The sequence below is a fragment of the Pseudochaenichthys georgianus genome, chromosome 22 (assembly GCF_902827115.2).
Source record: "Pseudochaenichthys georgianus chromosome 22, fPseGeo1.2, whole genome shotgun sequence".
In the NCBI taxonomy this organism is placed as follows: domain Eukaryota; kingdom Metazoa; phylum Chordata; class Actinopteri; order Perciformes; family Channichthyidae; genus Pseudochaenichthys; species Pseudochaenichthys georgianus.
The window spans coordinates 14,795,583-14,823,299 of record NC_047524.1 but is presented as its reverse complement, the minus strand read 5'-3'; the positions used below and the strand labels follow the sequence as shown (position 1 = coordinate 14,823,299).

At 41.0% G+C, this 27,717-nt stretch overlaps 4 protein-coding genes across 5 annotated transcripts; 2 read left to right on the top strand and 2 right to left on the bottom strand.

The window, feature by feature from the left end:
* Positions 1 to 7: 7 nt before the first annotated feature.
* Positions 8 to 13,253, top strand: disp2 (dispatched RND transporter family member 2). Its single transcript, XM_034111680.1, has 10 exons — positions 8 to 205; positions 3,648 to 3,792; positions 4,012 to 4,274; positions 4,891 to 4,920; positions 5,032 to 5,155; positions 5,848 to 5,963; positions 6,729 to 6,844; positions 7,571 to 7,668; positions 7,862 to 8,020; positions 8,578 to 13,253. The coding sequence occupies exons 1-10, from the start codon at positions 114 to 116 to the stop codon at positions 11,911 to 11,913; spliced, it is 4,479 nt and encodes a 1,492-aa protein (XP_033967571.1). The 5' UTR covers positions 8 to 113; the 3' UTR covers positions 11,914 to 13,253.
* Positions 13,254 to 13,348: 95 nt separating this feature from the next.
* rpusd2 (RNA pseudouridine synthase domain containing 2) lies at positions 13,349 to 18,315 on the bottom strand. Its single transcript, XM_034111681.1, has 3 exons — positions 17,653 to 18,315; positions 16,607 to 16,903; positions 13,349 to 14,525 (listed from the first exon to the last, which is right to left on the bottom strand). Exons 1-3 carry the CDS (start codon positions 18,277 to 18,279, stop codon positions 13,689 to 13,691), a joined length of 1,761 nt encoding a protein of 586 aa, XP_033967572.1. The 5' UTR covers positions 18,280 to 18,315; the 3' UTR covers positions 13,349 to 13,688.
* A 641-nt stretch (positions 18,316 to 18,956) lies between these two features.
* On the bottom strand, positions 18,957 to 22,463 carry pcmtl (l-isoaspartyl protein carboxyl methyltransferase, like). Of its 2 annotated transcripts, none has more exons than XM_034111494.2 (9): positions 22,376 to 22,463; positions 21,947 to 22,082; positions 21,011 to 21,115; positions 20,850 to 20,881; positions 20,647 to 20,751; positions 20,431 to 20,551; positions 20,249 to 20,334; positions 19,848 to 20,017; positions 18,957 to 19,664 (listed from the first exon to the last, which is right to left on the bottom strand). In XM_034111494.2, exons 2-9 carry the CDS (start codon positions 22,062 to 22,064, stop codon positions 19,652 to 19,654), a joined length of 750 nt encoding a protein of 249 aa, XP_033967385.1. In that variant the 5' UTR covers positions 22,065 to 22,082; positions 22,376 to 22,463; the 3' UTR covers positions 18,957 to 19,651. The 2 variants fall into 2 exon arrangements, with proteins under 2 accessions (XP_033967385.1, XP_033967384.1); XM_034111493.2 differs by having other exon boundaries at positions 18,957 to 19,628.
* A 100-nt stretch (positions 22,464 to 22,563) lies between these two features.
* On the top strand, positions 22,564 to 25,150 carry ccdc32 (coiled-coil domain containing 32). The gene is made up of 4 exons (XM_034111479.2): positions 22,564 to 22,685; positions 22,956 to 23,210; positions 23,721 to 23,874; positions 24,255 to 25,150. The coding sequence occupies exons 2-4, from the start codon at positions 22,961 to 22,963 to the stop codon at positions 24,433 to 24,435; spliced, it is 585 nt and encodes a 194-aa protein (XP_033967370.1). The 5' UTR covers positions 22,564 to 22,685; positions 22,956 to 22,960; the 3' UTR covers positions 24,436 to 25,150.
* Positions 25,151 to 27,717: the final 2,567 nt, after the last annotated feature.

Here is a 27,717-nt window from a genome sequence, read left to right as displayed (position 1 = left end):
CTGCTGATCCGCGTGGACTCAGTGCAGATGGGCACTGTTGGTAAGCCCATTTCAAAATAACAGAGCATCTTCCTATGCGTTTAATTTATGTATAAAGCAGAAACAGAAGGAAGATGGAGGCTTGCTCGACAATAGGAGAGAGCACGGATGCGATAGTGATGGATTCTCCAACAGATGAAATGGAAATTCACGAGGCTTGCCAAAGGTGGGTTTGTTTTTCTTGTCTGTGGATTTATCAGGTGCTAGAAACATAATATGTATAGTAGACGTGGATGTGTTTTACCCTCCTGTGGTCGATGTGCGTATTGTTCATACAGCTGTGGACAATAGCATTATGCACAGGATATGATTTCTACAATATTATAATAATTTCAACATTATAAAAACCTTAATCCTGATATGTTGCACTGTTTGTATACTGCTGGTGAAATCAAGTCCTGTTGTCAACTTACTTAAGATTATTTTATGTTTGATAAACACAAAATCTTTGGGTCAAATATACTTAATCCATAATATCATGCTGTATATCGATATTTAAAACAATAGAATAAACAAGAGTTAGTGCCATAATGGATTTATCTTCAAATAAATCAGCTTTTATGTTGTTATTTGCTGCCTCAGATATCCTATAGCTACACACAACCTCACTCACGTTGACTTGAGAACTATAAGATCTGTTCAGTGTCATCAACCTCCTACTGGGTCACTTTCACTAATTTCACCCTGTCACTTACTCTGCTGCATATAAACAAAAAATGACCAAAAGGCTTCAAACATGAAAGCAGGGCTGGAAACAGCGGAGGTCTGCCACCCTTCACAGGCAGACCCTCAAGTCTTTGCCCTTTTTAAAACGCCCGATAGAAGCTCTCTTTTTTGAAGAAGATTAACAGTTGGCTTCCTGCATAAACCCCAAGCCTTTGTCCCTTTTTTCTCTCTTATGTGTGTTTTTGATTGGCAGTTGAGGCGATGTTTGAGGACATGACATTGACATGCTTTCAGAGAGTTGATGTAAGAGACGCGCTGTATAAAGGGAGAGAGACAGAGACCTGAAGGCAGACGGAGGAGAGTAGAGCTGACAGTCTTCAGTCTGTCAGACATTTCCTCCATGCTGGAGTCTTTTGAATGCCTTAAAGCTCTCCTCATCACTATTTTAACATTATAGTGTGCACATCCTCAAAGAATAATCTGAAAGATTTTCATTAAAATGTCCGTTATAACACTCTCTATAGCTACAAGATGTAACACAATGGTGATCGAGTATGTTGCCCTTATATACACACCAGGTTAAAAGTATACATTAATCAGGGGTTGTACTGAAGCATGTGTGACCTCTGCACCTTTACTTGCCTGCTACTTTAACGCAAATACTTCTACTACTGCAAACTCGTCAGCTAAATCTAGCCTAATACAACAGCCAAGCAATAGGTCTTACTTCTTGGAAGATTACAGTTCTGAATTATAGCACTTTATACTGCAAGGTGTTTCTCTTTCTTCTTTTTTTTATGGCTTTTGTATTAGACTACATTCAGTTAGCTTATACAATGCAAGGACCTTTTTCTTTTAATTCTGGGTGATGGCAGCCCCTCAGTGACACTTTCCTGGATGTACTTTTGTCTTAATACACTGACATATTAATGATCACCACAAATTGCTCTTCTCTAGCCGCGAGGAACCATCAAAAGGAAGTAATGAGCTATATAAAGCTATGAGCTAAATACTCTTTATCCTGAACCCTGTAGAGAAGATGCTGCCAGACATGGGTAACGTACCCACTCTCAGGTTTGTACTGAGGGAGATTATCTTGCTATGTAAATTGTTCTGAAATAAATTGAAAGTATGGACATCCAGATAATGTCTATGAGTGTGTATTTACTCACTTCAGCACCTAAATAGGCTAAACTAGATGCTTTGGGCCTAAGAACGGCAGAGTACAATGTGAGCGATGCATTAAGATCATATTACAATGTTATTGTGTTATTGTGAATACAAAATACTGCTGTTCAGAGCTCCACCGTTAATCCCTCTGCTACTGTATGCTGACAATCAAACAGACCACTCATCATCCATGTGCCTAATTATGTGATGCAAATACAACTGTGTAGGGTCATTTAGGATCTGTTGACTTACTCTGTCACCATGGTGACAAGGCAGGAAGTGTGGTTGCATCCAGTCTGCTGTGGAAAAACAAGCATGTGGTAGACGAGACACCACTTCACTGAGATACAGCTAGGGCACGGCTCAGTGTGTCTGTCTGTACACTTAAATATAAAGAGAGTTCTTCAAATGTATATTAAGAAAAGGTCAAATTAAACTATAATAAATGATTCTCTGATCACAATTAACCACTCCATAAACAGCCTACCCCATTAGGCTTTAGGTTAGAAACATCTATTTCCATGTTGTCTGCCAATATTGCATTTCAAAACATCCGGTAGTTTAAACATGTAGGCAGGTTTAATACTTTTGAAAAAAATTAATTAGTGTCATAGTTATAGTCTCCACTGCGTGATTCGGATATCATTCGTTATTGCTTTCAAATGTTATGTTTTTTTCCGTGCATCATGATACACCACCAAGTTTAATGCAAATAAAGTCAGTAGTTTTCTGCAAATCTTGCTGATAGACAAAAAAAAATGAACTGATAAAATAACCTCCTCAAGATTATAGGTTATAATAACAACTAAACACAAGACACACATCTTAAACGCTGCTGAGAATGTCATCAGTTAAGGCAGTGTTTTTGCCATAAACCACAATACTGGAAATTGAAGAGATAAAGACTACATTTATCACAGTTCATCCTGAGGGAAAACATCAATGTCTGTACCAAATGTCATAGCAATCCATCCAATAGTCTTTGAGACATTTTACCTAAACCCACAAATGCCAACTTCACTTCTCCACAGGCGCCGGTGAAAAAGTCAACAGATCACCTAAGTCACAAGGAGTCGTCCAATGGGAACCATTCATGTCCGTATATAATTGTATGTCAATCTATCAAATCATTAGCCTATATTTCAATGTGGACCAAAGTGGTGAACCAACCCGTATCTCCAGAGCTAGCTCTTATGTGGCTAAAAAGAATAACTCTGCAACCATGTTTCCTTGAGTTGCATGATAGTGTAGGAAAGAGAAAGGGGAAAAGCATATTATTATATCACCACAAAGTTCTCCTGACTGCTGTCATCCCACTGAGCCATCACTCAGTCTCATCAATCTATCCTAGATGGACACATACCTCTCTTATAATGGGGTCTGTGACATGATGCGAAATACTTTCTCACCCTCTTCTTCTGTGTCTCACACCCTCCTTTCTTTTTTAATTGGGCGTCCTTATGTCCGATAGCCAAGTGCATTACACAGAAATCCACTACTAACTTCGTTATCTCTGCTGGCCCACTCAACTCACCGCTGAATAAGAGATAAAACCAAGAATGCAGTCAGGAAAATAAGATGTCAATCAAGTGTGCTAGGAAATACAGATAGTTAGGTTTTTCAAACTCCCACCTCTGCATATTTCACACACTGCGCGTTTAGGTATTTTTTTAGTTAACTGTCAATCATTGTGCCTCTCTTCTATTCTCTTCATCATTTCACAATTTCTCACCAATCTCTGTCTCCCCCCGCCTGTCTCTTCCTAACCTCAGTGGGATCCCGGCGGTGTCTCTGTGCCCTCCTGACAGCGAGGGTTCAGCGGAGGCCCAGTTGACAGTTGACCAGTCGGATGGGGAGCTTTGTGACAGCTGCAGCAGCCTCGGCAGACCCTCTTCCTCCTGCCAGCTTTATCACCAAGTATGCATGAGCCCCAATGTACTGTGTGCTGTTTAGCTTGGATATTTGGGGACTCATTAAAACAAAAATGTTAGAAGTAAATCCAGGATTTGGGAGACAGAGGCAAAAATAGTTATTGTAGTCACTCAAAAGATCTGAAGAACAGCAGGATCCTATATACGAAGAGGATAATAGACACCATTTCTGTGACTTTGTTTCTACCCTCCTTTTCTTTTTTAGGTTCCCCAACCTGGGGCCTACGAATCGCAACAGAACCGGATATGTCCCCACTGTAACCATTACGGTCCAATCAAACCAAACACCTGCCGCGACTGCCATTTAAACCCAACAGGTCCTCATGCAGAAGGAGAGGTAGTGATGAGAGCGGGTCGTAGTTCTGCACATCAGACGTCTAATCAAGGCGCGGTGAGATGTCATTGGCTGCATGGGTCAAATGAAAGCAAGACAAAGAAGCCTACACAGCGACATGTGGTGACAGTAAGGTGTGTTTAAAGGAACAGTTTGACATTTTTGCTAATTTGATTTCTGGTGGAGAGTTAAGATGACACTCAGAAGCCAGTTATCTTAGCTGGGCATAAAGACTATAAACAGGCCGAACCTTAGCCCCAAGTTAGAGCGCTTCGCATTAAAGACAATCTTCGTAACCATGGAATTACAACATTCAAATCTGTAATGAGATGACCTTTCCACATAGACTTACATTGGGAGAGACAATATTTGTCAAGGGTAATCAATTTACCCCAACAAACACTTAAATAACCCTTATCTAAATCAGGGCCTTATAGTTGTCAAATGTACTAATTGTATTGTACAATGTCTTTTTTATGCTGCTGCAACACAAACATTTCCCAAATTGGGATCAATAAAGTACTGTCTTATCTTATCTTATCTTAATAGCCGAATATTGAGTTATTTTTCTTCATCATTGATAATTTGTTTAACCTTTGGACTGAGCCAGCTTTCCCCACTGTTTTTAGTCTTTATGCCAGCTAAGCTAAGCTAACCTAGCAGTAGATGTAGCTGTAGCATCACACTTAAGAAGTATTTCCTGTGGTATTATTTTCTAATTATTCTAACAACGTTTTCAACTATCAACAGGGATGGAGGACTCTACTATATTCTTAGAAAGTAAGTACTCAAAGCAATTTTCACTTTAAAAGCCCAAAATACTGCATGTCTTTCCTATTTTGATCATAATAACTATTCTTTTAACCATAAGCATCACTTCTTCTGTGGCAGTTATTCCCAGGTGATAGTGGACTACCCGTTAGCGGTGCTGGTGGGCTGTGCCGTGCTGCTGCTGGGATGCTCTCTGGCCGGACTCTTTATCGGTCCTCTGCCGGACTTCTCCGACCCGCTACTGGTGAATCTCAAACACACACAGTCATACACACACATATACAAACCGAACAGTGTCTAAGATGTAATGTTGCGTCTCCAGCTGGTGCAGAACATGCAATACTAACTAACTCCTCTGTCAAGTCGACATTACAAACCTCCCTTATCAACTTAGGAAGTGCAAGTCAATGTTTATTTAATGACTCTCTCTCTCTCTGATGATACCTACCTCTCCTATCTCAGATTCAATAAAGTGCACCTAATGAGATCACACTCATCATCTTAATTAAAAACATATTTTCACCTTTGAGATGCAAGCTTACAGGACAAACACTGCTTTAATCATTATAATCAAAATGCAACACACAAATATTAACAATGCATCATTCAGGATAAGTCTATACAGATTCTATAGGATATAGAATAGGATTGTTTTTTACTGTAAGTGTCTTTCTTTTAAGATAACATCAAACACTCATCTAGCAAACAGACTAATCCATGCAACATTATACGCTGCTTGTGATGCTGATTTATTCAGTAAGCTGCTGCAGTGCATTGATGGGCACCAGCGTCCACACTGTCTTTAGCTTTGATGGGTGTGTGTGTGTGTGTGTGTGTGTGTGTGTGTGTGTGTGTGTGTGTGTGTGTGTGTGTGTGTGTGTGTGTGTGTGTGTGTGTGTGTGTGTGTGTGTGTGTGTGTGTGTGTTTCTTCCTCAGGGCTTTGAGCCACGGGGAACATACATTGGAGTTCGCCAGTCCAGCTTGTCCGAGCTGCAGGAGAACACCGGCCCGGGGAGAAAACTGTCTCCTTTACCGCAGCAGCTCAGCAAAAGGTCAGCAGGGAGATTCAGTGGAGTGCAGGTTTTCTACAGGAGGACTGCAGTGTTGACCCATGCACACAGATACGAGTTGTCGTGCTGCTTGTACAGGGTTGTGGGGTCAGCCAGAGTTTCTGCTAGGGTTAATACTTAGAACTTTTATTGGCACATGTGTTTATAGAAATAACATTTTAAAAAACAGGATTGTAGATAAAGCAGATTGACTTAAAGAACAAGACTTTACTTTAAGAACATAAATTATATAACAACATTTTAATGTTCAGTTTAACATTAACAGTTTTTTAATGGAATATAAATGATTGAAGCCATTTGATTCACTCTCATCCCTCTTATTAGTGTTTGTTTTGCTAAAAAGCTCCAATGTACACAACTTTCCCAGCACAAAACCCACAGGCACAGGTAAAACCAGCTTGTGAACAGTGGAGCATAAAGCAGGTAAAAAGTCAGATATCTTTTCATAGGAACTATTAGAGGCCAAAACAGAGCAGATGAAAGGTACAAAAATCCCACAACTCCAAATTCCTGTTGCTTATTTGTGTAAACAAATCTAAGATTGTTCACCATCAAAAAAGGTTAAAACATGTGAGTGTTTTGTCTGCAGTTTATTGCACTGCCTCCAAGTGGACTAAAAACAATTCATGTAGGTATTGTAAATGATGTAATTGTCATACTGATACATTTTCTAGTTGTTTAAAAAAATGTGTTTGTGTGTTTTATGAGACTAAAAAAGGTGCATGTGTATGCTTCTACCTGTGCCAGTTTCGGGGGGGTTGTAAGTGGAGATAGCGGTGGCAGCCAGGAAACCTCCGGGCTTCGCTTTAAGAGGATGCTGGCTCGAGACTCATCTCCAGACACGTTCCTCTGCGACGCTCCAGGTGGGTCAGCCATGATCAGCTCATCCCTGTGATTTTTTTTTTAAAACACTGATGATAAATGAATCGCTCACATATCTGCTACACTGATTACCGTAACTATGAAAATACAACCATAATCCTACCATTTTACAGTTCCCAAATGATGAGCGATACTTTAGCATCCTTAGTAGTGCAGACAGTGAAATGGAAATATGATAAAAAAAACAATGTAAATATAATGGGTGCTTATTCAGCACTTGCAGTAAACTAATTAAATCAGTACAGCATAAATACAATCCAGAGGCTTATGGTAAAATGCAAATGAACAATAATAGTGAGATCTTAAGAAGATGTAAATAAGTACTTTTAGTATGGCTTCAAAGGAAACAGTCGGAATGCATTTTCTTGACCAGGTTATCCCAGATTTTTCTTCTTCAGACTTTACTTGAAAATGGTGTGCTGCCAGATCAAAGACTCTCTGGGTTGCCTTTCAAATCCAATAAAAGCTGCCTAAATGGATTTATAAGCAATTCTAAGCCTTAAAGGTTTCACTTTATAAAGCCTCATTTCTAATTCAAATCAGACAAGAAGATAGAAGGCAAAACAATGTGTTTCGAGCCTGGTTTTAAAGCAACTCTTGGATTCAAGTATTCTGAACATTTGTCACCATCCAAACAAAGTGATGAATCACTGCTGGTCATCTTGTTCAAGTATGTTGAATCCATCTGTCTCTCTCTCTCCACGCAGGCAAGCATCTGGCTCAGCTGGTGTTTCGATCTGAAAACTCAGCCAGTCTCTGGAGTCTGAAGGCGATCCACGCCATGTGTGAGATGGAGCAATCCAGGGTCAGCTCTCATCTACTAAACACTTTAGTTAATCTTTTCTCATCTGTCACTCATATACTGTCTTTCTCCTCTCTCTAATGCCATGAGCCAACTTGCTCAGATGCTGACTGTCACTACTTTATGTGCATTAATATGTTTTAGTGCATTCGTTCCAAAACTGGGCATGTGTTCAATTTTCCTCTCTCTGATACAGATTCGCTCCCAGGCTCAGTTCCAGGACTTGTGCCAGCAGCATGTGAGGGGCGAGGCGGAGGGAGCGTCCCGAGGCGGCTGCTGTCCCAGCTGGTCTCTGGGGAATTACTTGGCTGTCCTCACTAATGCGTCTTGCTGCCTCAGCCTCACCTCACACCAGGTTCTGTAGCTATACTAAAAAACAACAACCATACAAACAAATTACTTGGTACACTTCATTAACCTATGTTGTACTTGATAATAAAAGTGAATAGTCCACATTTCTTTACAAAAAAAGTATTTCCCCACAGTTAGATCAGGAGAGAGTGGTATATATTTCTTCCACCTTCCTGTATTGCTCAATGTACAGTAGACTGCTTTGGTGCGAGTGTAGATATTGGCTTTAGAAATGTCTGCCTTACCTCACATATAATGTAACTAGATGGAACTCCTCTCGTGGTGCTCAACGTGCCAAAAATAAATCAGTAAATAACACATCAGGTAACAAGCTGAGTGACATCTAGTTCTATTATAATAGAGAGAAGGAAGACATCTCTTAGGCTGATTTTCCATCACTCTGTAACTCACACAAAAACAGAATGATAAATAACACTTCTTAGGTCTGCCTTTAAGTTAAGGTTGATGATGCATGCTACGGGAAAGCTGGTTAAACACTTCATTATAACTAAATCTGCAGTGCACTGAATACTTTTTTCTATTTTCTCCCGTTCTCACCAGGTGTCTGAGTCTCTGAACCTTCTCCGGAAATGTGCTCTGCATTATCACGAAGGACACCTAGTGGAGGCGTGTGTCGAGAGACCCAAACACGGCGGCTGTTCCTCCGTCCCGTCCCGCTGTAAACAATCCCGTGTGGTGTTCCAAATCCTGCACTACCTGGTCGATAAAGACTTCCTGGGCCCACAGACTGTTGAATACCAAATCCCTACGCTGAAGTACAGCCTTCTGTTCTTACCCGTCGACAAGGGGGAACACATGATGGAGATATACATGAAGAGTCTCGAAGGCAGGGATCTGACATACAACAATACAACCATCACTGGCATGGACTTTGGCATCAAGCAGAAGCTTTTCAGGTATTACCTGGCACGAGATTCAATTTACCCTGTGCTCGCTGTTGTGTCTCTTCTTTTCACGATGGCTCTTTATCTCCACTCTCTCTTCATAGTTGCATTATCTGTAATAGCAATCGCAGGCTCCCTCCTGACCTCCTATTTCTTCTATAAAGTAGCATTTCGCCTGACTTTCTTCCCCCTGGTCAACCTCTCTGCAGCTCTATTTCTCTTGGGAAGCTGCTCCAACCAGGTTTTCATCTTCGCCGATTTCTGGAATCAGCAGCTATCCCAGAGTCCCTCAGCCTCCCTGGAGAAAAGAGTAAACAGAGCTTTGCAGGAAGTCGGCTATTTGATTTTAGCGTCAGGGTTGACCTCCAGCGCAGCATTTTTCTCTGGTTATCTCAGCAGCATCACAGCAATCAGATGTTTCTCTGTTTATCTAGGAACGGCCTCATTTATCAGCTCCATCTTGGCATTGGTGTGGCTGCCGTGCTCTTTTATTCTGCGCGAGCGCTACACGGAAGCATCCTCTGCGTCTGTAGCAGTGCAGGGATGGAAACCATGCTGCTCCAAAAACGGCGGCGGCTTCTGGGACACAAGCTCACGCAAAAGATGCCTCTTCACACTCGGGCAGAAGCTGAGAGAATTAAAAAGAGGAATCAGTGACACTTCCAACTTGTTATTTCTGAAAATCCTGCCTTGTGGGGTGGTGAAGTTTAGGTATATTTGGGTTTGCTGGTTTGCAGTGCTCGCTGCGGGGGGCACTTACATGTCCTGTATTGAACCTTGCATGAAGCTGCCCACCTTGGACAGCAGTGTGGCCAAGCTTTTCCGCTCAAGTCACCCGTTTGAAAGATACGATGCAGAGTATCGACATATGTTTATGTTTGAGAGACAAAGGAATGGCGAGGATAAACCAGTTACCTTAATGCTTGTTTGGGGTGTCAAACCAACTGATAACGGGGATCACTTTAACCCCAGGAGCAATGGCTCTTTGGTTCTGGACCCAGACTTTAACATGAGCCATCCAGATGCTCAGGTTTGGTTAAGGGACTTATGTGGACGCGTTCAGAACAAAAGCTTTTATTCCCCTCCTTCACCTGAGGATAAAGACGTTACGACGGACAATATCTGTCTTGTCGAGGAGCTAATTCAGTGGGTTTCTGTCAGACGGTGCTCAGAAAGTGATGACTCTCCCAATTTTTGCTGTAACGACATCCCTTTCCCCTACACTCCCAGCGTTTTTGAGAACTGCCTCAGTATGATGCTGGCGGAGAGGTATGCTGAAGGCCATCTGGCCCACAGCGGAGGTCTGCACTTCCAGCCAGATGGCAGGGTCGCAGCTCTTGTGTTGGCATTCAAAACCACATACCTCTACAGCTTCAACTTCAGCAGAACCAGTCTTTTCTACAGAGAAATCCTGACATGGTTCAACAGAGAGATATCAGGGGCACCACACGGGCTGGAGAAGGGTTGGTTCATCAGCCAGCTGTCTCTTTTTGATCTGCAACACGTTTTAAGCTCGGAGACTCTCGCAGTAGCTGGCTTCTCAGTAGCCATCACGTTTGCTTTACTTCTCTTAACCACCTGGAATATTCCACTGAGCATTTATGGGACCGTAGCTGTAGGGGGAAGTGTTTTTGTCACAATTAGCCTGCTTGTTCTTCTTGAATGGCAGCTGAGCGGCATCGAGGCTCTGTTTATTTCATCAGCAGCAGGGCTCTCTGTTGACTTTGTTGCAAACTACTGCATTTCCTACACCTTGGCTCCTCATTCAGACAAAATTGGGAAAGTAGCCCACTCCACCAAAAGGATGGGATGCCCTGTAGCAATAGTTTCTGGTGCATTTTTCTCCATGGGGATCATCATGTTGCCTTCCACGGTCTTGCTGTTCAGAAAACTGGGGATATTCCTCTTTTTGGTGAAATGTGTAGCATGTGGATTTGCAACCTTCTTCTTCCAGTCTCTTTGCTGCTTTTTTGGACCCCAGAAAAACTGTGGCAAGATCACGTTACCATGTTTTTCAGATTACAATGACGGAGCGCTGAACTCTTGCTCTGCAGCAGAGCCTGGATCCCCGTCAGCCTCGGCTGTGAACGGGGCGTTTGGCAGATCCAGAATGAGGAGGAGTTATGACAAAGAAGCAGGAGGCTATCTGTACCCCGACCCCCAGCGTCAGCAGAGACAGAAACAGACTGCAGCCGGGGGAGGAGGGGGCCGAGGGCCGGAGCAGTACGAGCTGCAGCCATTGGCCTATCGACTGAGCGACAGCTTTGAAAACAGCACCTGTACCAGTAAGCTGTCCAACCAGCCGTCTGTGCTCTCTGATGAGATCGAGTACTGCCGGGGAGAAGTTGGCCGGAATAGCATGGATGGGGAAAGTGAGGAGATGTGCAGTCATCAAAATAAGACCAGCCAGCAACCTCCAGCTCTTCAGACTTCATCTCCATACAAAGAAAACACCCTGCGGCCTGTAGGAGTCACACGGGAAGATGCAGCGAAGGATAAGCTGCTGTGTAACACATGCAGAGGTCAGTCTGGTGGGGTGACACACTGGAGCAATACAACCTTCTCCTCATCTTCCAGCATGGAGGACACCATCATCAGCCACACATTGGAGACTATCGACCAGACATCCCTCAGTAAAGATGACCAAACCACAGAGGACAGTCACCAGCCCTGCTCCGACAGAGGGCGTCTCTCCTCGCAGTCTCAGAGCTCCTGCGAGGGCCTGGAAGACTCGAATGAAACTTGTCTGAGTGACATAGAGCCAGGGCCTTCCAACACGCGGCAAAATGAAGCAGAAGAAGAGTTTCAGTTGCAACCAGGACATCTAAACGGGAAGAGAGATACACTTCGTCTCTCACTGAAAGACCCTGTTTACCAGACAAGTAAGGGTCGCAACAGTCAGAGTGAAGAAGCCGTCATCTTACCCAACAGTAAGCCCGACCTGCCAGATGTTTGGATAAAGAGGGATGGACAGCGGGAGGATACATGTTGAGCAAAGTTGGAGGAATTTTTGCAATCACTGTGTACATTGCTTTGAATATATATAAAGAAGAACTGTAGTTATAAAAGCATATATAAACTACAAAAGGAGCATATAGTGTTGCTTTTGTGTAATACTCAAGGGGAATTTAAGCCAACAGCAAATGTAACATGTGACAGCATGTTGTTTAAAGTTGCTGCTAAGGTTTTTGCAGTGTGTGCTACAGGGTCCGAGCATGAGTGTCTCCTCAGCGAAAAGTCAATATAAAGCATGACTTCTTAAAAAACGGCATTTTCCATCTGAGGCAATTAACATGAAGCTTTCTTACAAAAAAAGTGCTGCACCTGGAGAGTTTACTTTGTGCCTGGACTGGGTTTTAAGAAAATACAGTGTCGCCGCCGGCCTTTCTACATGCTGGATTTGACCTTTAAGAGCCATATACATTTATGGACATCTGAATATCAAAAGATAGATTGAGTAGCAAACTTTCACTTTACTATGGTCAGTTGATCTTGCACTTTGTGGAGAGAACAGTAAATTATAATAATTTATAATAATATCCTAAGTATTATCGGTTTGAAATTTGGCCATTATGTACAGTATGTCTTTTGTGACCATGACGTAGAAAGCTACATGTAGTAATGTGTCCTTTGTAGTGTCATGGTTTGGTTGCTTTTAGTGTTTCACCGTCAAATTAAGAGTCATGCCGTTTATTCCAGTGTCAAAAATATTTTTATGTTTACTGTACTTAAAAAGGCAAAAAAGGGTTTCTAATGCAGAGAGAATACTATATGTGGGTTTATACACATGTCTTCGCCTTGAAAAGGATGAAGCTCTCATTTGTTTTCAAAGCAGTAGTTGTGCCATCACATGCAACTCCTTCAACAGCAACACACTGTACAAACTTTGCTGCAGCACGGTTAAAATAAACTCCGACAGAAAATATAAGGAGGCCTTTATCTACAAGCTGCCCCACAGCTGGGATGTCCCATCAGCTGTTTTTATTGTGCCAATAGCTATTCATGAATCAGCATGTGCCAAACGTCTGTCAGAAACAGCTGAAAGTGTGTTTTGTGAAAAGGGTGTGTCCTTTTAAAAAGTAAAATAAGAGATGTGTCTATGTTCCTTTTATGATATTGAGTATATAAAGAAAAGTGGCGTTTGGGGTGCATTGATGGTGGTTCTAGCACAACACCTAGACAAGAAGGTACTTGTGTTTAATGTGCCTATGAGCAGTGTTATTCTCAAGCTTTCTCTTTGTCAAAAGTGTTTGCTTTTGATATCTTGACTGTATAATCACAATTCTTCAATGAGCTGTCACTCTACAGCACTCAGCAGAAAACAACCTGCCTATGAACAGTGGAACTTAAAAGATTACCACCACTATTATTATTTACAGATGTAATGTTGTGCATTTTTTCACGTAACAGAAATAAATAAAAAAACATTTATTTTCCTCCAGACTGGCTTTTGATTTATTTCAAATCTTGGCTCAATTATTGGGCACATTACAGGTTTGTAGGATGAAATGATATTAAAACTATTGTCCTGATATTAAAACAATGTAAAATAAGTAAGAATCCAAATCCTCTGTTTGTTTAAAGCTAAAACAGCCTAGAGTCAAAAGAAAAACATATTTGTGCATTAGCAATACTCTAAAATAAATTGGCATTATCATAAAAGACAAATCAAAATGCCTCGGAGCAAAACTAAATACATCTAGTCAGGCTTTTAAGGTCTGAAAAAAAGGCATGAAGGCAGTGACATAAACACCAACAAGGCCATCATCAGTCAGCATCAGGTAAGCTCCATTCAGTCTCGACCCAGTCCTCTTTGGCCCAATCAGGTGAACGTGTAGAATATTCAAAGTCAGGTCCTTTGTAGCGTAGAGCGTGCAGATACATGATGAGCTCCTTCTCTGTGGGATCTGCTCGATCCAGCTTACATTCAGAGCACAGATTATCTCTAGTTTCTGGTTGAGTTGTTGCTTTTGTTAGATTTCCAGCTGATTTGTCAGCTTCAGACTCAAGTGAGGTGTTATTAGCATTTGGGTCTGTGCAGATCTGACTCACCTTATCCACCGTCTCACTGCCTGAGCTACAACCTGTCGGCCCCTGAGTGTCGCTCTGATGAATCTCTCCACTTGTGTGAAGTTCAGAGGTGCCATCTGATGTTTCTACCTTCTCAGATGTCTTGTTTTTTCCCGATTCTTGTTCAATCCCAACCGCATCGTCAGGTATATCCAGAAGGAGAAGACTTTCCTGAGAGCGATGTTCCTCTACCAGAGCCTGCAGCAGCTCCTCATTACTCTTGTCCACCTGTCCCCCCTTCCCCCTGTGAGGACCCCAGGCGGAGGACCCATAGATGGGATCATTGAGGATGGGGAAGCCCAGGTACTGGAGGTGGACTCTGATCTGGTGTGTGCGGCCGGTCAGCGGTAAACAGCGGACAACGCTTGTTTTCCCGTTAAAGCTCAGCCTCTGGAAGACGGTTCTGCTCTCTTTCCCCTTCGGGTCGACTCTGCAGAGGCCGACTTTAAAGGAAACCACCAGGATGGGCTCCTCACAGACCAGCTCACCATCTGGAAAATCCCCCTCTACCCTGCACACATACTCCTTTTCAACCTGGTAGAAAGCACAAAGGAAGAGACAGAAGAGGTTAGTATTCCTTCATTGTTCCTCTTCATCATCTTGTTTTTGTAAGAATTATCTACAGAGAGTGTCTGCATAACAAATGGACCCAATAAGTAAATTCAAACATAGAATAAAATCTGTTTTTCTCTGACGCTGTCCTGGAGCCTTTTCTCTGTTTAATTATCTGATAACTTAAGATGCAGACATCCGAATATTTTAACATTCCGATTAGTGTTGCACGGTGTACCGATACTTGAAAGGTACCGCGATACCCTTTCGTTAAAAACGGTACGATTCCTCCGTTTCATTAGTATCGGTAAGAATGACGGGTAAGAATGACGGGGAAAAGTACTCCCGTGAAAAAGCGCCGTTTTAATAAGAGCCGTGTGTGTTCAGCGCTCTGCTTCCACTCCCTGCACTGCAGCCGTGCCTGCAGTCCCTCTCCTCTCAAGCACGTTCTAAGTCCCTCCCCTCTCTCGTGCACGCGGCCACGCGCTAGCTGCCAGAGCATGTGAGAAAACGAGAAGCATGGCTGCAAGTGGAAGTGCAACTGCCGCTGCGCCTCGGCTTGTTGACAAAAAAGACGCCAGAAGTCTGTGAACGGGCCGTTCAGGTGTTCAGAGCAGAGCTCCCTGTCGCAGCGGCAGAGCGTGATGTGTGCACTGAAAAGTGTTTCTGTCGCAATATTATCGTTGAGCAAACTTAACTAGCAAACTAGCATCACTATCTGCTAACGTTAGCTTTAGCCTTCGTTTTCTATTCGTTTTTTTCATAGGCTATAAACGGAGGTGGTATAAGTATATATCTTGTACTTGAGTAAAAATAGAAGTACCCGGGTCTTGTACTTGAGTTAAAGTATTAGTACCAGAATGTACGAACAATCCTGCAATCAAAATGTTCCTCAAATAAAAGTACAAAAGTATTATCATCAAAATATAGTTAAAGTAGCGACAGTAAAAGTAGAAGTACTCAGGTCTTGTACTAGAAGCACCAGAGTGTAGGAATACTCTGTTACAGTAAAAGTACTGCATTCAAAATGTTCCTCAAGTAAAAGTATTAAAGTAGCGACAGTAAAGGTAGTCATTGTGCAGATTGGTCCATTTCAGAATAATATATGTGATGTGTTTTATAATGATTGATCATGAAAGTGTTCTCAAAGCTGGTAAAGGTGCAGCTAGTTTGAATCTTGTGGATTTACTCCAGGTGGAACTAAAGTCTGATTTAACACTTGATTATATTTCACATAATTCATCCACATCTGTGAAGTAACTAAAGGGATTAATACATGTAGTGGAGTAAAAGTACACCATGTACCTCTGAACTGTAGTGGATTAGAAGTACAAAGTAGCAAAAGAAACATTGAAATACTTAAATAAAGTACAAGTATCTCAAAATTGTACCCAAGTAGTACTTGAGTTTATGAATTTAGTTACTTCACCAGTGGCTATACAGATAGAAAGACTAAGCCTTGCACAGAGGCATGAAAATACATTTTCAAAATGCTCAACAGTGCTGCCAAAATGTTAAACTCACTGCTACACAATTAAAATAAATGTTTTTATATATATTTATATTAGATGTGACTCTTTGGGGTTTCTGTTCTTAGTAACACTGCTGCTTTAGTTGTTCTGACTGCTAAAATCATCTGTTATTCCTAATTTTAAAGCCGATATTCCGTGTTTCCCTTTTTTTAAGAAAAGTATCGAAAAAGAATCGGAATCGCAATTCTTGACTTGGTATCGGTATCGAAACCAAAATGTTGGTATCGTGACAACACTAATTCCGATCAAAATGTATGGTAAAAAAGGCCATCTAAAAATTGTATTGCTATAATGCGGCATTAAACTGGACAAAAATTAGGATACAGGGGGACGCCAATACCTTGATTAAAATGATGGATGCCTCTAAGCTTGAAAATGTTTACATATTTTTGACACAATAAAAAAAAAACACAGTTTAATAACACAAGATAAATCTTACTACTATGGTCTAAACCCACTGATATAAAGGGTTGTCCTTGTCCCACAGGTTTACCCAAATAAATGCTTTAATCCTCCCTGTCCTGCACGTACCTGTCTGTCTCTCACTAACTGGTCCAGTTTCTGAGACGTTTTCAGTGTCCTGGCAAACATCAGCACTCCAGAGGTCAGCCTGTCCAGCCTGTGCACTGTGTGGAGCTCAGAGATGCCCCGCTCCTTCCCCAGGATGAAGATCACTGTGTTGTGGCGGAAACGCCCGCAGGGGTGGACCGGGATAGAGGCAGGCTTGTCGACCACGAGCACTTCACCGTCGTCCACCAGAACCTCCAGAGGTCTGCCAACCACAGGGGGCTCATGGCGGTGCACCGTGTTCTTCATGAGGTCATTGTTCTGTGGAGAGTCACGGAAAACGTGTTTTTAAATAAAATCCCATCACCAGCTCTTATATTTTGAACTATAGGCTGGGCAATTCATCTATATTACATTGAAATGTTGATAAAACAATATATATGTTAGATTTAGGATATTGTAGCACGTGATCATTGTTGTCTTTTCCTAGTTGTAGAAGACAGTTTTGTGCTATATTACTTTTTTTTAATCCATCAGATTGCAGTATCAAGATTTTGATTGTTACATTTTGAATAGAGGAAGGGCTGAACACTTCTAACTCTTGTGCTGCCATGCGACAGAAAAAGCCTGTAGCCTACTTACAATAAAAAATGAAAGATGAATTTAAAAGTATAAGAGGAAATCAAATATCAGAAACAGCAGGTTTATTGCCAAGTAATGCCAACACACACAAGGAATTTGCCTCGGTGAATATCGTGCATACATAAACAGTTAATAAACATAAATTGTAAAAAAGGGACCCAAAAAAAAAACATTATAAAAAACATAATTGTTTAAAATATTAAAATCTAGAAAACATATTTACATTAAATGTAGATATACAAGAAAATTATAAAATGACAAAATACTGTGAATATTAGAATAAAATACATCATACATGTGCAGTATCAATAACTGGTTTACTTTAGATCAAGCCTGAACTCAGTTGACTTTACCCTGAATTATTCTGTCATTAAGCCCTGCTAGCATTATGCTAACACCTTAGATATAGCACCATAAGCAGTACTGACCCTGAGCACCACAGACAGGTCCTCCACAGGTGTGTCATTCAGCCGGATGCGGCCCTCTTTGGCAGCCCTGTGGTAATACTCCATGGTCTCCGCTCTGAACTCATGCTTAAACACCTCCAGAAGGCTCTTCCCAATCCACCGCCCTTTGCAGTACGTTTTGAAGTCAAAGTAGTACGGACGGACTTTACGAAGACCACCGTCAAAGTAGTAGTCGGTCTCGTCGAAATGCTCCTTGCAGAAACTGACACCGGGGTTCCGTTTCTGCGGAGGGGGGACGTATCTCTCGCCCGGACGGAGCTTCTTTCCCCCGGCTCCTCTCCGCTTCTTGCCTCGGCCCTTTTTCTCAGCATCGCCCGTCTCTTCGCTCTTTCTTTTTCCACTTTCTGTCACCTCTTTGGTGGTGGTTTTCTCCTCAGACTCCGGACTGTTTACCTCTGCGACAGCTGACTGCTCCATCGTCGAGCTGCTCTGTGGACACCGTGGATAACACGGAGTGAAATTAAAGCTTTTAAACGAAATAAAGTTGCAAAGTATTGTTGTAATTGTAACTCCTGTTTGTCCGAACGTGAAGAAAGACACGACATTACATTTTCTCAAGCCTCTAATAACCGACACACTCACGTGCATTGCTCTCTAGCTAGAGGTCCTTCTCACTACGTGCGCATACTGATGACAGTATTATGTAGTCCATTCACTCCGATATGTAGTTCTATTTAACCTTTCTGTCTCTTCTTCCTTTTTTGAGACCTGACACATTATCGCCACCAACAGTTCATAATGTGTATTTAGTTTAGTAAGAAGATATTACTTTATTAACTCAAGACTCAAGAGTGATAAACTAACATGAGGTTGAAGTCATAATGCTACATTAAAAAGAGTCTTGTGGGGGAAGTTAGGAATCAACCATTTCACCAAAAAAAAACATTTGCAATATGTCTTTAAATATTATGAGGTAGGGTTATATAAAGGGTAAAATAATTTCTCCTTCATGCATTTTTGGATTAGGCAATTTCTATTATTTTTGTGACAGAATAGCCAAGACTTAATATCTGGTTTTGGAACACTACAAACAATTAAAAACATTAAAAAATATATACAATTAAAAGAAATATCTTATTTATAAATCATCTGATTTGATATGAAAGATATTGAAAAAGGTTTCCTCCTGCAGACAATGATGACATTTTCTGTTGAACATAATTTAATGTCCTGTGTCCTATACTCTCATTCAAAATAATATACATTGCTTCCTTTTCCTGACCATGATGTAATGATTATTTGAAGAAAAATGAAAAACAATCAAGTTTCTGTTTAGTGGGTTTATTTCATTAATCTGTGTACACATAATTTACTTTTTGTATAGTAAAACATGTTGGCACAATGCCCACTCTGCTGTACATAATCAATGTCAAAGAGCATATATCTTTAACATACAATATAAAAAGCAGTACGAGAAGGATTCTTACCACAAAATATATATTATTTCCTTTTGATTTGCAGAATTTTTCATTAAACTTCCATGGCTAGAATTTGGGTTTATCTTTATGTGTTATTCATAACATCCCATACAATTGCACACAGGGTCACATATTAACTCTCATCTGAATTGACCACAAGCTTCCAAAAGAAAGTAATCCTGTAGGCTACCTCCTTAAGTGCATTTTTCTCTTTACTGACTCACCCATAAATAATACTGTGAATCACTTAGATCCCGGACAGCCTCCCTTAGTTATCCACAGTATCACTCTCTAATGGACACTGGATTTAAGGTCATCAGTCCAGCGGTGGTCATTCATTCTCAGTCTCTCACTGTTTTATCATCCTTTGAACACAATCTGGTTGGGCAAACAGGGTGAGATCCTCCTTGTACGTTGCTAGGTGACGACCCAGCGGGGCAGGTGGCCGTTAAGACAGGAGCTCAGTGAAACCATGAGGAGGGCTAAGGGGCCCCGGAGACGCAGCACCAACGCCACCTCCTGCGGGGGCAACCACACTGCAGTCAGAGCTCACCTCTGAGGACAGAAGGAAGGACATTGTGGATATCATCAGAATCAAGCTATAGTGCGGAGGTGGATGTGACTCATGAGGAACAAAACACACTGAAGATCACAGAGGCCCCTGCTGGAGGTTAGTCAGCACATAAAGTGGTTTTCCTATAAATATCAAGGTTAGAAATGTGAGTTTTTGAGCAGTACCCAGGCCACTGGCGTCTCTTGTCAGTCAGTGGGACGTAAACCACTCCCATCAAAGCTTTCTTCAGGAAGGTCCCATCACTCTGCTTATCGTACTGTTCTAGCACCTGACTGCCACCTTCAGGGCCGACTGGGAGAACCAACCGCCCCCCAGGCTTCAGCTGCTCCAAGAGCTTTAACAAACAGATGGCAGAAAACAGAAATTTCCCATGAGGGTGGAGACAATTCTGATCCAACAGCTTACAGCACTTTAGGAAATATTCTTTAAAGACCATTAGCTGTTTGAGAATTACTTATAAGATGTACTGCAGTGTGTTTTAACCTTGACTGAATGTGCTTTGTTTGTGGATTTTGCCCTAAAAGTGCTTCTCTTTCACAAGAGTCAAAGTCATATGCATCCTTACAGCCTTGGGAACAGTAGATGCAGCTGCACCAACATGAATGGCATCATACGGCGCTCCTTCTGGGTAGCCGAGTCTTCCATCTCCCACTGTGGATGGATGCAGGTATGACTTTTAATAAAATCTCTATAGCTGTGCAACATCAAAATTAGAAAAGGGCATTATTTGTGAATCTTCTGACTCACCTACAAGTTTGATGCGTCCAGATGTGAGCAGTTCTGGGTCGTCCCCTTGCACTTTTTTTATTGATATTTTAAGCAGTTCATCAATGTGTTCAATTCCGACCACTCTACCACTGGGTCCTATCTACAAACAACAGAAAATGCATCCAGTGCACTCAATCATACACTGTATTTCACGCAAACGTGTAGGAAACATGTAAAAGTGTGTACAGAACCTACCATCCTTGCGAAGCAGGCTGTGAGATATCCACTTCCTGAACCCACATCGAGTGCAGATGCTCCTTCAGTTAGTTGGTCACTTAACAGCTCCAAAGCATGAGCATGCTGTCAAACCACCAAAGGAAATAATTTAGCCAATCATGTGTATGTACATTAAAACTGAATTATAGGAGGTCTCGCAGCAGTAGAGTGTTGTTACTCACCATGTGGGGGGCACTGATGGTCGCTCTGTAGCCTGTGATAAGAAAATGTCACAACACAAAGTCACAGCACATATCTGTGCTCATGAAACACAAAACATAAAGTACTCGTATTGTCGGGCAAAAACATGAAATGGTCTGTGAAGAGCAACTGAAATAAAGACCTATTGTTTGAGGAGAGTCTGCATAAGGATAATCTATGGAGTAGAGCCCTCTGTCTGTAGCCAGCATGGCATCAAACACTCGGTCACTGCGGATCACCCCGTGATCTGGGGAAGAAGAGAGGAGACAATGACAATCATTTTCCATGTTAGTGCAAAATATAATACATTTTGAGAATTATTCCGTTTTTGTTTTTTAAATATGCCCTGATAATTGTGAGTCATAAAATATATTTATAGTTTATTTGTCATTTTTCTTTTCATTTAAAATCTCTGTAAAATGATCCATCATACCTTCTGACTAACACCTTGTAATGTTGTGACATATTGCTCCGGAGTTGTGAATACCCGGAATGTTATATGAGTGACACCAGTTATGATGTAGTACAAAGCGTGAATAAAGCACAGTTAACGATACTCACTGTCTCATGAGTTGTCTACAATAAAGCAGGATACACATACAAAAGGACAACACTATACACTTCAATACAGCTTTATGTGTAAAGCACTTTAAAACCTCCAGAACAAAGAGCTCCTACAGAGAAATAAAGAAATGAATAAAATACAAAAATCGGTACTTGTGGCTTATGTTATCTGTCGCCACTTTATTATTTGATGCATCGACTCTAGCGGGTAGCTTGCTCCTCCACATGAACTCGGCCAGGTAGGTCGGTAACAAAAAAAAAAATGGATTTAGAGACTCTGAAAAAGACAAAAAAAGTGGCGACAAAACCCACAAGTACCCAAAAATCACACAGCTCAGCTGACAAACCATACAATAAGTAAAAATACATATAAAAGGTAACAAACAAAAATAAAGACAAATCTACATAATAGAAACCATAGGCCTATAGTAAAGTAAAAATAAATGTCTTTATTATCTTGACCTTGAGATATGTGAGCCTAAGACCCTGTGATGTCCAAGCATCAGCACATTACCCCTCAGCCTGCTGATGAGCTCTGCGTGTGTTTTGCCGCTGGACATCCACGCCATGGTCCGGGACAGCAGCACACCCATCGGGACGGCCACTAATGCCAGGCGCACCGCAGCGTGCATATCCTACACTGGGTCTCACTGCAGTGACGTGATGATCAGCGCATGCAAGCCGGAGGACATATAGATGTAACATATTAAACATAAATTAAATGGTCGGTAATGCTACGATTTAATATGGCATAATGCGATATTTACACAATAGCATGCACTTGACAGTCAGCCAGAGAGCTGATTAAATAACCACGACCAAGTTAACGTTACATTATAAATGTTTAATACAATACAACAGTTGAAAATACTAATGCCAGTTCTACAAATGACCAATACTTGTGAATAAAGAACATATAGAGAGGTTAGCAGAGCATTTTTACCTTGGAAGTTCTGCACTGTTCCTTCCAGCTGAGACAAACTTCCTGACTCTCTACTGAGCGAAACACAGAGACAGCCAATAGGATAAGCACTATCAGGGCATGAGACCTCAGAGATCCAATCACAATTCAAAACAGTTTGATGGACGGTTACGACGTCCAATCACATGCACCCAAATAAGGAAGTGGGATGTTGGATGTTGCTCGTTAAAAATTGTGGATCATGGGCACGGTTAGCTTGTGAGGCTAATCTTTTATCTTAAAATTAATACAACAGAAGAAATAACGGTTATTCTATTGATTACTCACACAGGTAAGACTTATTTATTTATCGTGTGAAGAACATTTGACATGCACCACGAGAAGTTAGACCCATGTTAGGCTAGGTATGTTGATGTAAAGGAAAGCTCAGTTTTGAGATAAAACTGTAAACTGTTAAGTAACGTTGTTTGGGTTTCTGCATTGTTTGCCTTCCTTGGTATCTAGATGTCTTACAGGCCTGTTATAATGTACCTGAAGGAACCACTAGAACATAAACAAATGTGGCTAATGCTAACTATTGTTGACTTCTGCTCTCGGTTAGTCACAATGATTGACGACTTCAGGAGCCAGGAGGGGTCCCGGTCCAGCGGGGAGCTGTGGACTGAGATCTGCTCCAGTCTGCCGGGGTCCCAGGCTGCAGCGGCCCCGGAGGTCAACACGGAGTTCAGAGACTCATTCGAGCCAGCAGCACAAGTGGGAGTGCAGGTCAATGGTCACTCAAACGGGACAAATGACAGTTCTTCTGACGCCATATGGGAACCCATGGAGGATTCTGATATCTACATAGCCAGTTTAGGTACAGACATCTTTCCTGCTTTGTCCCTTCATCCCAAAACAAGTAGTATGATAGATAATAGGAATGATATGGTTTTGGTCCCAAAAGGCGTTTAAAAAAAAACAATTTTCTTACACAATATAAAATTAATTAAGGTTGACTTTCCTTAGGGTCAACATTGGTACTACATGTGTGCCACAGGTTAATAGGAAACAATAGTTTCTTTTTAGATGCAATAATAAAAAAAAAAAAACCGGCAATTTATATTTGATCTGTTTTATATATAATCAATATGTGCAGCCCTGGACTAAATTATGAATCAATCAACTGAGATGACATACTTCAGATTAATCAATAATGAAAATACAAATTTTACGAAAGAATAATTTACTTAAGGATAAATGGAGGGAACAACCACAAGGATTATGGTAAAAAAAATGGCCAAATCATGGGTATACTGAGTCTCAGACAAATCTGCATCCTGATTTTTTTTAATGTCAAATCTGTTTTTTTGCCTACATTTTGGTGCAGAGAACCGCCTGAAGAAGATAAAGGGCCAGTCAAGTGATGTGACATCCAAGGACATGTTACGCTCCTTGTCTCAAGCTAAGAAAGAATGCTGGGATAGATTTCTGCACGATGCTCAGGCCTCAGAGCTCTTTCAAGGCGGGGAAATGGATCAAAGGTAAGATGGGAAGCAACGGTTATGCATTAACACAAGGTGTTTTGACAGGATTCAAACATTAGGTGAAGGGTTATCTTGCCTGAAGAGAGCTTGTCTCCTCTTCTTGGTTTATGATCTGCTGATATCTGTCCATTTAAGCCCAATTAAAGACGATATCTTATTTTTTTGTTTTCATTATATATTCTAACTTTGAATGTTGCAAAAATAACTGCAAAACAACCTTTGGTGACCTATTTAACTGTAGTATGCTCGAATATACCTGCGTTTTCTTTCAATTATTTCACATTTTGTGTTGCAAGGATAAGACTTGTGTCCTGTGCTTAATACTCTTTTGGTCTTAGACTTTCTACTTTACCTTCTTGTGTACCTCTCTTTCCTAGTGCTATTGAACACTTTAAGAGGTGGCTGATTCCTGAAAAGGTGGCCATTAGCGCAGAAGAGCTGGAGTTCCTTCTGAGGCCGTCTCAGAATAATGAAACAGCTGAACCAAACCAGAGTGAAGAGGAAAAGAGAGATGAAGACAAACCAGAGGAAGATGATGCTCACAGCCCGGAGAAATGAGTGTGTTAAAATAGTAACACTGAAAAAAGAACTCATTCGGTGTGCATTAACCATTGCCATTTTGAGCTGTGTAATGAATAGCAGTGTTTTGGCCAAAGCTTTTGTGAACAGTGGTCAAAAAAGTAATTACAGCCCATCATCATCCCCCGTATCCCCAGCAACTGAGTGTTAAGTACCTCTTCAATCCTTGTTATTCATCCCTTCTACTAAATCACACCACCAAATAAAGAACTTGAATTTAGATTATTTTTGTCCTGTAGCAGTAAAATTAGCATCTAGTCCTTGTAGTGACCCCCATTATATCTGTAACAAGAACGGCTCTCTACTTTTGAATACATGTACATGTACATGTCATTTGTTAGACGCTTTTATCCAAAGCGACTTACATACTCAATACTGTGGACAATCCCCACAGGGGCAATTTGGGGTGAAGTGTCTTGCCCAGGGACACAACGACATGCTGACTGCAGTGGGACTCGAACTTGCTACCCCCTGATTCGAAGTCCAGCACTCTACCCACTGAGCCACAGCCGCCCTGGCTACATATTGAAAGGTTAATGAAGGACCACGTGCAGTTCTGTTTTAAAGGTTTTTAAAAATGGTATCATCTTGAGAAGCAATACTCTGATCTATGCCTGAACATATTTTATCATATTGCGAATGTCTTTATGTTTGCCATGTTAATTTTACTAATAAAGTTTTACCCATGTTTGAAAAAAAAGTACAATTGATTTGTTCTGCACATAGGCTGAACAAAGGGACTTTAATTTAGCTGGATTGCACTATCAATCGTACAACTAAAACTTAGAATAGAATATTCTTGCATTTTCAATACCCATACATCCTTAGTTATCTTTAAAACAAAAATACTTTTGAGCAAGACGGCACTATTGTATCCCAATTGTATTTATACTGCATGCGGACAGCAGGTCATAGTTGGCTGTTGCAGAAAAAACTAAAAGTAAAAAAACAGTTTGTGATTCTGAACGCAGCCTTTGGGATTAAGGACTGTGTTATTCTTTAATGGTGCAGGAAGCCTTTTTGACAGCAATATCTCAAGATGGTATCAAATAACCAAATGTTCTTTATCTGCAAAGTGTAGATGCTGTGGGTGTAGCATGCAGCGAAGCTACTGAGTGGCATTATGAGAAATATAGGATCTAACATTTAGTATTTGAGATCAAATCAGGTTCCCAAGGAAGCTTAAACATCAAAGCATCATTGTAGCTTATCAGTCTAGGTGTTTTCAGGCCGAGCTGTGTTGGGATCACTTAAGGTTTGTGCAAAATATGAGGAAGTGAAATTCAATAACAACTCAAATCCAACAAAAATGTGGTTATACCAGTATGGTAAAGTTGACTCGTTTGCAGCACAGTTGAACTGCCACACAAAGTAGACCCTTCAAAGTTGAATTAACACCTATCGAAAACAAAGTTTGATCAAAAACTAAACATTTCACACTTCATAAAGTCACGGTTTAAGCAAATCTGTTGTATTAAAAAACTATTACTGTCAGCCATCATTATGTAATATGCTGGCAAATTAGTGTTATTCTGAATGATATCAATTCAGCTTGGGAAGATTTGATCAAATAGTGCTCATCTGAATAAAAGCCACGATGGCTTCATTTTGTACTGTGAATACATTTTCCGGTGAGGCCCTTGACATGAAAACCACCTTGATTATCTTTCAGGACCCAAAGGCTTGAAATATGTGAAATTAACTGAAAACACTTAAACATTTTTTTTCTTTATCTAAAGCAGATCAAACTGTGCATCTTATCTTTATATAATTAAGTGGAATTTATGTGTCTTATTCTTGAGGATGCTTCTTTCAGTTTAAGTGAGACAAGTCAGTGACTTTCCAACTCAAGGTTTGGAGAGCCTTGCTTTGTGGTAAAAGGTTAGATTGGGATGACGGATGATATTTTGAAGCAGCGAATGGCAGGAAATTAAAGTTTGATTGGCATCTATTCTTGATTAAAATGTCATTTCCATACGTGGGAGGTATTATTAAAAGAATCCCCCAGCGGTGTCCCCTGAGAAAAAGGGTTATGGCAGCCATTTAACCCTAAATGTCCTCGGTTGAGGAAAGAAGGGGGAAAAAATAGTATAATTGTACCAACATAATAATATAAAAATTGATAGTAAAAAACACTTTAGTACTACATGCAATACCAATAGTGTGAGATTGTCAGATTCAATTATTTATGTCAGTATTATTACTTCTGCTGCAGCTTCCCCCGCCCCCTCTGTATTCAAGCAGCTCTATCACCCCTCCTCAAGTGGTAGGGGTCACGGCCGTGTATTGACACCAAGGTTGCGTTCCGATAATCCAAAAATCAGTTCTAACCCTATCTCCTATTCCTTGACCTCTGAGTGAAACGTCACGGGGTTAAGGGATAGTGGATAGGAGAATTCAAAAGGATTTAGGAGAAGAGACTGCGGTACTTTAGAGAATCCGAATGCACTTCACTATCCGACGTGTTTATGATGCGCCAGCGGACAACAGAGAAACATATTCTTCATGACTAAAGTTGGAATTGAAATAAAAAAGGAAAGTGAAACTGCTCGTCACCCTCTCCCTCCGGTCCACATTAATACAAATGATCCCAATACGTATGATTGATGAAAATATCTTAAAATCAATACAAATGTATTTATTATAAACGTTAGTCCTTAACACCTATCACTGTGTATATCACCATTCAAACATCTTTTAAAAGTTGAACAAACCCCACACAGCTCAGTAAAGACTGAAATGTTGACTTTATTTGATCATTTCAGTAAAAACTAACGTTTATATTTCTCTTTTTGATTATAATACTGATGAACATTCAAAACAAAGCACTTTGGCAACTTACCACATACGTTTTAAAATGCTTAATAAGCACCGTAACTTTCATGATATCATTTCTCCGTCATAATCGTTTGTTTCGGTGAACGGCCGACTGTTGTGTGACGGCAAATGCTGCTGCTGCAATGCATTGTGGGGAAGCATTTTCTCCTCTCCTTTCGGTTAGGGAGGTCCAGTGGTTCCTAAGCTAAAGGAGGTTATAAAGGAAGTTTGAAACCTCCTTTCCTATCATCTAGACTCTAGAGAATTCGAACGGCACTTATCATGGCTGCCACTGAGGGACTTCCGGGTCATTTCACTCGGTTAGGAAGGTTCCTAAGCTAAATGGACTATTCGACTGCAGCCCAAGAGGGATCCACAATCAAATGTGAATTAAGTTTTACATTCACAGTCATCCCATCGGGAGAGGTCGAGGCCAAGATGGAT

What these genes read in the sequence shown, in the direction of transcription:
- disp2 (XM_034111680.1), top strand. Translation starts at nt 114, where the DNA reads ATGGAGGCTTGCTCGACAATAGGAGAGAGCACGGATGCGATAGTGATG. An exon ending in CGACATGTGGTGACAGTAAG is followed by an intron (nt 4,275 to 4,890) that starts GTGTGTTTAAAG and finishes AACTATCAACAG; the next exon opens with GGATGGAGGACTCTACTATA. An exon ending in GTGAGATGGAGCAATCCAGG is followed by an intron (nt 7,669 to 7,861) that starts GTCAGCTCTCAT and finishes TCTCTGATACAG; the next exon opens with ATTCGCTCCCAGGCTCAGTT.
- rpusd2 (XM_034111681.1), bottom strand. Translation starts at nt 18,279, where the DNA reads ATGCACGTGAGTGTGTCGGTTATTAGAGGCTTGAGAAAATGTAATGTC. An exon ending in ACCTGTCTGTGGTGCTCAGG is followed by an intron (nt 16,904 to 17,652) that starts GTCAGTACTGCT and finishes GACTCTCCACAG; the next exon opens with AACAATGACCTCATGAAGAA. An exon ending in AGTTAGTGAGAGACAGACAG is followed by an intron (nt 14,526 to 16,606) that starts GTACGTGCAGGA and finishes GCTTTCTACCAG; the next exon opens with GTTGAAAAGGAGTATGTGTG.
- pcmtl (XM_034111493.2), bottom strand. Translation starts at nt 22,064, where the DNA reads ATGCACGCTGCGGTGCGCCTGGCATTAGTGGCCGTCCCGATGGGTGTG. An exon ending in AGACTCTCCTCAAACAATAG is followed by an intron (nt 20,882 to 21,010) that starts GTCTTTATTTCA and finishes TTCTTATCACAG; the next exon opens with GCTACAGAGCGACCATCAGT. An exon ending in AAGAGACGCCAGTGGCCTGG is followed by an intron (nt 19,629 to 19,847) that starts GTACTGCTCAAA and finishes TTGCCCCCGCAG; the next exon opens with GAGGTGGCGTTGGTGCTGCG.
- ccdc32 (XM_034111479.2), top strand. Translation starts at nt 22,961, where the DNA reads ATGATTGACGACTTCAGGAGCCAGGAGGGGTCCCGGTCCAGCGGGGAG. An exon ending in TATCTACATAGCCAGTTTAG is followed by an intron (nt 23,211 to 23,720) that starts GTACAGACATCT and finishes ATTTTGGTGCAG; the next exon opens with AGAACCGCCTGAAGAAGATA. An exon ending in GGCGGGGAAATGGATCAAAG is followed by an intron (nt 23,875 to 24,254) that starts GTAAGATGGGAA and finishes TCTCTTTCCTAG; the next exon opens with TGCTATTGAACACTTTAAGA.